General features: G+C 37.6%; 1 protein-coding gene across 3 annotated transcripts in view; it reads right to left on the bottom strand.

The window, feature by feature from the left end:
• Nucleotides 1-1,337: 1,337 nt before the first annotated feature.
• The window catches only part of LOC150083665 (protein lin-54 homolog), a 270,775-nt gene continuing 260,692 nt past the window's right edge, over nucleotides 1,338-11,420 (bottom strand). For all 3 annotated transcript variants that reach the window (XM_090378108.1, XM_090378106.1, XM_090378107.1), the window contains exon 13: nucleotides 1,338-1,905. In XM_090378108.1, the coding sequence (XP_090234234.1) occupies nucleotides 1,886-1,905 (20 nt within the window). In that variant the 3' untranslated portion in view covers nucleotides 1,338-1,885. The remainder of the gene's footprint in view (nucleotides 1,906-11,420) is intronic.

The raw sequence follows: 11,420 nt of genomic DNA, 5'->3' as shown, positions 1-11,420 counted from the left end.
GTCCTTTGAATTTCAGTCTGGCTGAATTTTTTTTATAAAAATACAGTATCTGTTTATCACTTTCTCGGCATTTTTTCTTTAATTGAAGAATTTCCTTCCTTGTTGGCCAAAAATCAACTAATAATGTTTTACTAAGTATCTGTAAAGACGGTTTTCTCTTAGGAGAAAAGATAGCTGTTTCATTGGAGATGACTGCTGGGATCAATTTCTAAGACATATCGAAAGGTATCCTGCAAATTTTCATCTATCAATATCTAAAATAATACACAAAAAACTTATTATCATTTAAAATAAGTAATGATTCCCCAGATCAGGTCATATTTACACATAAAATTACAATTTTTATTTTTCTTAAAATGTTTAAAAATAATAAACTCAACAAAAACCACAGTTAATTTTTTTTATTTACATCAGTTCAGTGACTGAAGTTAATTAAAATTTTCTTTAAGTATACCAACACAGACAATATTATCTAATATTATATTTAAAAAATGCAGAAATGAAATAGTAATAGTGAAATTATTTCAGATAAAATACCAATTACTAAAAAAATTAAGCCCGTGATAAAAACAAACTCTGTGCTTTACAAATGGATTTTAGTAATCGTATTTTCTACATAAATAATTTTGTGAGTTCAAACAATACTACATATAATTTAAATTATTGCAAAATCATAAATTACTGAATTTCAATAAATATTGTTATGTACAGGGTATTTTTTGTAATGTTATCCTACAGGTACTTTGGTAACATAAATATATATTTTTTGTTTTTGAAGCTCAAGGGGAAAAATATCAAGGAAATTATTTTAATTAAAATAGGTTATTAATTTAATTAAAATAGGAAATTTTAATTAAATTAATAACTAAAATAAAATAATCATTTTGCAAATCATGCATCAGTATTGACCTTGTTAATGTAAAAGACTGAACATTTCACTAGACTGCTGCACTTACTACATTCACAGAACATAGAAATTTTGATTTCAGAAAAGTTTAAAAAAATGTAAACCTTGCTTCAAAACGAACAATATTTTAAACAAAAAAACTCGCCACACTAAGTTTTCAGTATCACTCAAGAGAAATTAATTCATTAAATATTAAGAGGCTACAACCTACTAAAAGTGTTACAAAAGTATTACACACGTGTATATAAGTAAACACACGGGACACCTGGTAAATCATGATTTATAATATTCATTTAAAACTATATTATATTCACTCTTTTATACACATATATATATATTTATATATATATAGCTCTATATATTACAATTTTAGCAGAGATTATTCCTTCCACAAATCCCAGGATATATTCAGTTAGAAAGTTGTGTCCCACTTGGATATACATACTCTGTTAATAAACACCCACATAATAAAAATGGGGAATAAACTACTCTGTACAATATTTCATAGAAACAATATTTGTGAATGTTGGAGTATCCATTTCTTTATAAATTGTTTGCACAAGGGGTATTTGCATAATGTTGATTCACATTTTTATTCTACAGAAAAAGAGAAAGAGATAATCTCAAAGCAGTGCAATTACCTACATAAAGTCAGAGATAACATTCTGTCAGTCCACAGTACAGTAATTTTACACTGTACATTAAGATATGTACCACCATGAATGTACAAGAACATTCCACTGTTATGTACTGAAGTGATGTACACATACTGTAGATTTTAAACTTTAGGCACGAATATCTCCAATTACTGGAGAGCACTGGTATCTACAAAATGATAATTTCTTTTAAAGTTCATATAATATATTCACAGAATTGAGTCCACATTGACTAGCTATACTTTCTGATCATCTCAAAATCTGTACACCTTATTCATATGAATGAAACTGCAGTAGGGTTCAATGAGTGCTCTTTAATGTGTTATGCTTCCAAACTTGAAACTGTAAAAAGTGAACAAAAAAAATCACTTAAATGAACTGCCATTAAAGTAATTTATGTCAAACAGTAAAATAAATTAACAATAAAAGTTTCAAATTTTTTAGTACACAGCTAATTCACTATATATATTGTTATATACAGGCACCTGACCACAAGTCATAAGTCATTTTTGGGTGAAAAACAGAATTCTGGGGGGGAAGGGTTGCAGTCAAGACTGAAGGGATCTTTAAAAATTCTTTCAGTTTCTCATAGTGGGCTTCAACCACAGACTTCTCCAAATGGGTGACAAGTGGTCAAAGTCACTGTGTTGTCATGGTTGACTTGAAAATACTGACTGATAACTCCACTGAATATTTTTAGATGAATAGGAACATGTTGCAACTTACCTGTCTGCCTAATGTTAATCTTTCAAATTCAGATAATATTTTATATCTCCCCACCTCCCATAATAACACACATATTGTAATGGGCAATTACTCTGGTTAAATGCAGTTTTTAAAAAAAAAAATAAATTTCTATCATTCATGCTTAGTACAACTACCTCACTGGAGGGAATTTTGTTGCTGTTTAATTGCAACTGATAGGACAGTTAACAATCAGCTATGCATTTTTTCATCAGAGCATTCATGCTTAATCTCATAATGTGCTGCCCATGTCGACATACACTTCCCTAATACCACAGCCAGCATCTAATGTATGCCATTTTCAGTAAGGATATTTTTGCTGAAAGTACTCTGATATACAGTAAGTGGACATGAACTGGACAAAGGTAGCTTCCACATATTTCTACTCTAAGCCATTCTTGCCTAGTGTGAGGATACCCTAGGCTTGTTTTCTTTTTCCAAGAGTTAGGTTCTACATGGCGACTAATTTAGCCTGTCTGTTGTCAGTTTAGCAAGCAATGTGGCTGGCTTATGCTCATGCTCATTTCAGCATAAGCCAGCCACATTGATAAAGCCTCCTACTTGATTATTAAAATAATATTAATAACTTGCATCTTCTTCTCATTGCTATTTTCTCTTTCTCTTCAATCCTGCAATTCTGGGAATGCCCTCCATCCCTCTTTGGGTTACACAAGAATTCAGGAATGAAGCTGTTTCAGCTCTCTCTTTGACAACAGAGTAAAATATAAGCAAACACAGTCTGCACTTTGTTTCAATCTCAAATATGATCAATTTTCTGTTTCAACAAGAACTGAGACTAAAATTAACATTTCATATTTAATATACCAAGTGCTTTTCCACATATTAACTAGGCTGTATAGCCTAGATAATATGTGGAAAAGCACTTAGACTAATCGCTACTTATGTATTCTTGCAGTCAGCAGATCAGTATGTCATGTATGCATAAAATCTTTATCACAATAAATAATGTGGCAATAACAAAACACAGACCCACACCTCCAACTTCCCCTGGATGATGAGAGGTTGCCACAAAACTGACTGTACCAGGCACTACAGAAGTTAGAGTGGATAAAGAATGGGTGAAATAAAGGAGGAGAAATTATTGAAGATAAACATAAGAAAGGCATCTGGGGTGGATGGAATCTATCCAGTTATATTAAAGGAGGCAGCAAAGGAAGTAAGCAAACCCTTAGCCATAATTTTGAGAGCTTCCTTGGACTCAGTGGAGGTCCCCATGGACATGAGATGTGCAAATGTGACCCCAATTCACAAAGGAGGATGAAAGGGTGACATGGATAATCACAGACCTGTTAGTTTAACTTGGGTTCTGGGGAGAATAATGGAGTCACTGGTTAAGGAAGTGATGCAGAATCATATAGACAAGACTGAAGTTATAGTTCAGACACAGCATGGGATTGTTAAGGGGAAGTCTTGCCTGACAAATCTGATTGGATACTATTATGTGGTCACAAAGGAACTGGATGCAAAAAATAATTTTGATATCATATACAGGGTGGGTGGCCATAATTAAATTATCTCTGAATAGGGATAGTTAGGTTCCTATAAAATGTTTTTTTCCCCATATGCTTTTAAGTGTAAAATTTGGAAGTTTAGAATTTTCATCAGCGCTATCATCCGCTGAATTGATGTAGTTTTATCTTCGATGCCATTTCACGGTAGTTAGGTTCCTATAAAATGTTGTTTTGTGTGAAACCGTGTTCTACTGGACTTAAAAAAAAAAAAAAAAAAAAAAAAGTACAAAAAGGGGGGGGGGGGTTTACGTTCCAAAAGCTAACAAAAAAAATACGCTATTTTGTTAACAAAACTAATAAAAATACGCTATTCTAGATTTCGTGTATCTTCTGCTCTCTTTAAAAAATCAGTAATCTCGGTTTGTTTGCTTTTGCTTGATAAATCTTTGTGAATTTCATCGTATGGAACTGAGCTTCACATTTCTGAAGCTCCCTTTTGAACTTTGGTCTCCTTTCATTCAAGAAACTGCATTCAAAAAATAAGATTCTAATTGCTCGGCTAACTTTATGCCTTCCCATATTCTTTTTACTGTAAAATTTATTTGGAAGTTTAGAATTTTCAGCTGTGCTATCATCCTCTGAATTGATGTGGTGTTACCTTCGATGCGATTTCCACCAAATCCGCTTTGCCAGCCTCTTTTTCTACCAGTAATTTTCAAGGGTCTTCAGTACTCATATCTTTTTTAAATTCTTTTAGGAACATAGGCGACTAGACTAAGGCCATGTTATTCTGTGTATATTGTCTATAAATTGCGTGTGTCCTCAGGTCGATTTTCTGTTTTACTGGACAAAAAACCCAAGTTTCTGGAAGAAAAAAATCATGCTACACTCGCCTGAGCCCAAACTAACTCAGCCACGTTTTGAAAAAGACCCATAAAAATTCCTCCCGTCATCGATGGAATCAAACTCAGGTCTTTTCCACCTGGTGTAGGGGGGAGGCTGATTCTATCAACGCACGAGGGATTCAGTAGTCATATCATCAAACCCTTCCCCTCTTACTGATGTAGCAAGTTCTATTATTGCAGTGATTCCGTTTTCTGCCGGTTGAACCATATTTCCTGAATGAACTGACTCTTGGCCATACAATTTTCCACACACATTTAACATTGACCATCTTACTTCTTTCAGTGATAAAGCTATGATTCTGATACAGTCCATAATTGAGAAATGTTTCCATGCCTCCATTACTTCTATAGATCGGAATCAATTTTTCGTTGTAACGATTTTCTGATGTAATGAGTTTTAAAGGTGGATATAATGCCTTGATCTAAGGGCTGAATGAAAGAAGTTGTATTAACTTACTTAGAAATTGTACAACTTGGTGGTACGAACATAACTTCAATGTTTGGATGACCTGGTGTGCTATCGAATAGTAATAAAACTTTGAAATCTATATTTTTCCACAAGTTCAATAGCACAGAATAAAACACGGGGATTTCCCAACAAAATAAAATACAGAGATTCCTCAATAATTTTTTTGATTAGCGAGTCAACAGCAGGGATTCAAAAAGAGTGGAAATGTTGAAAAATTACATCCAACATAATAGCAGGATTTTCTCTGCGCCAAAGCTCAAAAACACCGTTATGCGAGGTTTACCGAAATTCTATAACCATGTTAGAGCGAAACCGTGTTATATGGGTGGCCATAATTGTGAGTTGCCTCTCTTTGCAACTTGACTTTCTCCAGTCCAACTTTCCTAACAGTGAAGTAATTTTCCTTGGTTATGTAATAAGCAGAATGCCACCAAAAGTAGTAAGTAAACTATTCAAGGCATGGGGAGAAGGATCCCGTGAAAAAAAAAATTAGTTCCATAATCTGCCAATAGAGGATAATATGGCACTGTACAAGAGGAAAACTATGACAAAGTACCACCAAATAAATAATAAGACAAATCTTAATGAAATTACAAATTTTTATTTGTGCTCTTTGCAAAAAAAAAAAAAAAAAAAAACCAAACAGAAAAACTGAATTGCACTAAACTTTTCAATCCAAACTAAAAAATAAGACACCTGAGAGAGCAAAAAATTTGCATAAATCTGATTTAATTTAATTTTTCCAGCAGCTGAGAGCTATAAAGGCACAATGTGAACATCGCAAGTGTATTCCATAAGTTTACTGTAACAGCTCTGCTCGATCGCGCTATAATTGCAAAGTTCTTCTATGTTAATGGATGCAATGCAGCAGCCACTCTGCATGAATCTAGATGCTGTAAGAACTTATGTCAAGGTCCTTTATCAGTTGCAGCAGTTAGAAGGATGATTAACAAATTTAAGGAAACTGGGTCCTTTGTTGTTAAGCCTGGAAGAGGAAAGAAGCCAGTTTCACCTCAGGTAGCAGAGGAAGTTGCAATGGCCATCATCGACCGATCCATGGATACAGCTGCTGGAACTAGTAGCAGCGCACGGGGAGTAGTGAGGTAATTGGATGTCCCATATTCCACTGTGTGGAAAATTCTTCAGAAACTAATCCACTATTATTCATACAAGATCAGTTGCCAGCAGCAGCTGCAAAGAGATGATCCTGAAAAACGAATGGCATTTGCTGTAACGTTTTTGGCCGATGGAAGTGGAAGTGGACGATGCCTGGCAATGGAACATTCTTCGGGGAGATGAGGACAATTTTTATCTCGATGGAACTGTCAACACTCAAAACTGCTGAATATGGGCTTCAGAAGCACCACATGCTATTCAGCAAATCCCATTACACTTGCCGAAAATCACTATCTGGTGAGGTGTAACTTCAAATTTCATCCTAGGGCCATACTTCTTTGAGGAATTGCACCCAGCAGGAGCAGCCACAACAGCCGTTACAGCACAAAGATATCATCACATGCTGAACAGTTTCATTATTTCTCAACTACAGCAAAGAGGATGGATGAGACAATTTTTATGCAAGATGAGGCTCCTCCTCATATCGCACGACCAGTACAGCAGCTTCTCCAGCATCACTTTACTGCAGAAAGAGTCATTAGTCATTTTTGTTTCCCATTGCATGGCCATCACGTTTGCCTGACCTCACACTGTGTGATTTTTGTCTGTGGGGTCACCTCAAGGCCAATGTCTATCGAGGGTGTCCTTAATATGGCTGTCTCAAAGGGCAACGTAATGCAGCATGTGTGGAACATTACTCCAGAGATATTATATTCTTCATTTGAACACACTGTGCACCGAATGTAATTTACGGTCTAGATCAATGGTAATGAGTTTAGAGCTGTGAAACCATTTCCTCTGGGAGTTTAGTTCAGTTTCTTTCTGTTTTTTTTCAAAGAGCACAAATAAAATTTTGTAATTTCATTAAGGTTTGGTCCTTAATTTTCATTAAGGGTTGGTCCTTGAGGCTGTCACAGACATTCTCTCAGATATGCCAGACAAGCTGTACTTGCTACCTGGGAGTCTAAAACGCTGATGGAACTGATATTCGGGTGACACTCAAATCAAGTGGACCCAATTTTGGCGATGTCCGGACAGTCTGTGACAGCCAAATCCTCTGCTTGCACCTTCACGATGGTGGGACTGTTAGTAATCCTGGGTATAATCTCCATGCACAAGTACATGGTGGATGACCACCCAGGTGTGAACCAACGTAAGCAGGGGTCGAGGTGTGGCGCCCACACCACATGGAGGAACGCCGTCCCTCTATGTTACCAGGCAGTAGTAGGTGGTAGATGACTCTCATCAACTGGTGAAATACCACCACTTTGCTTATTGGAGGCTTGAAGTGGTGGAACCCATGTTTAGTCTCTAGAGCTAAGTTCCGGTCAACCCTTCCCTATCTCTTCCATCATGCAGTATGATTGATGACTTTTGAGGTTATGATGAACGTCGTGGCGAGATCCAATATTCCTTACATTTCGAGGGAACAGCTCTAAAACGGTGTTCGCAGGCTGGTCGCTAGTTAGTACACCAGACTGAACCTATTGGTAACTCTCTAGGAAGCTTCCAGATCAGCTAGTGTATAATCCTGCTACCTCTACTCTGCCAGATAGTGGATGAAGGGAGTCCGAGTAGTGTGTATGCGGGGAGAATTGTCGAGGCCACGTTATGTCAAGGATCTGGGTATATTCTTACCACATGTACGCGATATAACCAAAAATTTCATTACTTCATAATTGCAACTTTTTCTTACTATTGAATACACCATGAATTGTCAAACTAATAGAGCAAGCTTATCTGCGAAAAGATCTAAACCTCCCAAGGACTTCCTAATTCATTTCACAAATATACGTGGTCTCAATTCTAATCTCAACGATGTCCATTTCCACTTGCAGTCTGCCAAACCCCATGTACTTTTTCTGACAGAATCTCAGTTATCGGTTGATTCATCTACTGCTCATCTCAGATGCCCAAATTATTCGCTGTATGATTCCTTTCGCCTCAAACGTGGTACTTGTGCATATGTCCGTTCTGATATTTCCTGTCAGAGACTTGGCAATTTGGAATCTCCTCTCTTTGATCTTCTCTGGCTTAAAATCTCTCTCTCTCTACCTCATTGTGTCAAATTCATCTGTTGTCTCTACCGTTCTCCCAACTCCACTAATCACTTGGAGCTCTTTGACTTCCTCTCTTTGCAACTTGACTTTCTCCAGTCCAACTTTCCTAACAGTGAAGTAATTTTCCTTGGTGATTTTAATGTTCACAACTCCAGCTGGCTTCCGTTTTCTAGTCACACCGATCCAGCAGGTCGAGATGCTGAGGCTTTTGCAATTACTAATGACCTTGCACAGATTGTTCGTTTACCTACAAGAATACCGGACAATCTTTTTCAATACGCTTGATCTTTTTCTCACAAACAACCCTTCTAAGTACACGGTCGAAGTGAGAGGTCCTTTAGGCACTTCAGATCACAACTTGGTGATTGTCTCTTCTCCAATGGAACCTTTATCTCATGGCTATTCCCAACCTCGTGTTGTTTGGCATTACAAGAATGCAAAATGGGATGACCTGCGAGACTTCTTTTCTTCTTTTCCTTGGTCGGATTACTGTTTCAAAACTTCTGATGTCAACGTTTGCTCAGATCGTGTCAGTGAAATTATTCTTGCAGGAATGGAATCCCTTATCCCACACTCCACTTTAAAATCTCGTCCTTTATCTAAACCTTGGTTTTCCAATAAATGTGCTAAGGCTGTCCAAGAGAAGAATGTTGCATACAGTAATCGGCTTGTTTCTAATTCTTCAGTTTCATTTTCTGCCTACACCAAAGCTCGCAACAGTTGTAAAGCAGTTATTAATCAGTCCAAACTCGAGTTTGAACAGGCTATGAGTAGAAAACTTGCTTCTTGCCCTAATGGTAGCCAAGCATTCTGGTCTCTTGCCAAAGCTATTGGCCGCAACTTTTGCCCATCTTTTCTCCCACCTCTGTCCAAACCAGATGGTTCTGTTGCCACTTCATCCAAGGATAAAGCTGACCTGCTAGCATCCCATTTTTCTTCCAACTCATGTATTAATGATCTTGGTAAAACACCTCCCACCATTCCCAACACGCTCCATTCAATGCCTCCTGTGGTCTTCCGTCAAAAGGATATCAGAAGGATTTTGATGAATCTTGATGCTAAGAAAGCTCCAGATCCTGATGGTATTTCTCCACTTGTTCTCAAAACCTGTGCTCCTGAACTTACTGCTATTCTTTGCCGCCTTTTTCCACTTTCTTATTCCAAAGGTGTTTTTCCTTCTGCTTGGAAATTTGCTCATATCCAGCCAGTTCCTAAAAAGCATGACAAATCCTTCCCATCCAATTATCGTCCCATTGCAATTACTTCTACTCTTTCTAAAGTAATGGAGAAATCAATTAACCGCCAACTCTTATACTACCTATAAACCTTCTGTCTGATCAACGATCACCAGTGTGGATTCTGTCAGTGTCGACCCACTGGAGATATTCTGGCTTATGTTACCCATTTATGGACTAATTCAATGGAAAGGTTCGGTGAAACACAAGTAGTTGCTCTTGACATCTCAAAGGCTTTTGATCGTGTTTGGCATAAAGGTCTTCTAAACAAGCTTCCATCTTATGGTTTGCCAACTGTTTTTAGTAATTGGTTATCCAGTTTTCTCTCTGACCGCTCACTGAGTGTGATGGTAGGTGGCTCTCTGTCTTCTAACCACTCCACTAATGCTGGTGTCCCCAAGGTTCAATTCTTTCCCCCACTCTTTTCATCTTGTATATTAGTCACCTTCTTCCATTGACTGGAAATCCTATCCATAGTTTTGCCGATGATAGCACATTGCATTCCACTTTCCATTTTGAGAAACCTTGCCCTGCTCAATTAGCTTCAACTTCTCGAAAATCTGCTACCAAGTCCTTAAATGCCAATCTTCAGGTAATTCTCCAGTGGAGCAAAGACAACTTAGTTGATTTCAACCCTTCTAAAGCATGTCTTATATCGCACAAAAAGGACTGGCACCTCCCGTAGCCAGGTGGGAAGGAGCAGTGCGTAGCACACGCTTCTTGATTAAACCGGGGTTCGAGCCTGTCACCACCAAATACGGAGGATGCAGGAAGGTCAGGGAATGACCACCGCATATCCCCGGAGCAATATGGCCTTAGTTTCTAATGCTCCTAAAAAACCAAATAACAACAAACAAAAAGGATTCTTGTGCTCCTATGCTTACCTTTAGTGACACTGCTATTTCTAGGCAAAGTGATATAGCTCTTTTGGGGATTACCCTGACTTCTAATCTCTCTTGGCACAAGCACATTACAAATATTGCTTCCTCTGCATCTAAAAAAACTTGGTTTTCTCTTTCGCTCTCGGCGTTACTTTTCCTCCAAACAGCTGCTCACTCTGTACAAATCGCAAATCCGTCTTGCCATGGAATATTGTTCCCAAATCGGGGTGGTACCCCCAAAACCTCTCTCAGATTTCTTGATTTCATTCAGAAGAGGGCAGTTAAGTTAATTAATGATTCATCTCTAACAGAGTCGTCTCTCCACTCTGTCTCATAGATGTACTGTTTCTCTGCATACCTCTTCTACAGATACTTCCATGGGCACTGTTCTTCTGAATTGGCTTCTATAATTCCTGCTCTCTCTTTCAAAACAGTCCGAACACATGCCGCCACCAGCCAACATCCATTTACTGTCCAACTTCAAACCCACAGAACCAACTTTTCATCTTCCTCATTTATTCATTCAACTGCCGTTTTCTGGAACAACCTTCCTTCATATGTATTTCCTGAAAATGGGCTTCTTCTCTCCATGCCTTGAATAGCTTACTTACTAATTTTAATGGCATTCCACTTATTACTTAGAGCTACAGCAAGCTCTGAATAGGGATACTTTAATTATGGCCACCATGTACTTGGATTTTAGGAAAGTTTTTGATAATGTGGCACACGGAAGACTATTGTACAAATTTGAGCAGTATGGCATTAAGAGCAAGTTGCTACAATGGATAAAAGGATGGCTGAGTGGGAGAAACAGAGCGTGGTTATCAATGGACACTGCGCTTCATGGACTAATGTTATTAGTGGAGTCCCCCAGGATTCGGTGTTGGGCCCATTATTGTTTTTGGTATTTATCAGTGATATTGATGAAGGTATATATCAGAGTTAAAGTTTGCAGACGATAAGATGGTTGGCAGG

The sequence above is a fragment of the Mastigoproctus giganteus genome, chromosome 7 (assembly GCF_048544385.1).
Source record: "Mastigoproctus giganteus isolate SK-2022 chromosome 7, ASM4854438v1, whole genome shotgun sequence".
Taxonomy (NCBI): Eukaryota; Metazoa; Arthropoda; class Arachnida; order Uropygi; family Thelyphonidae; genus Mastigoproctus; species Mastigoproctus giganteus.
This window is presented reverse-complemented; position numbering and strand designations above follow the sequence as displayed.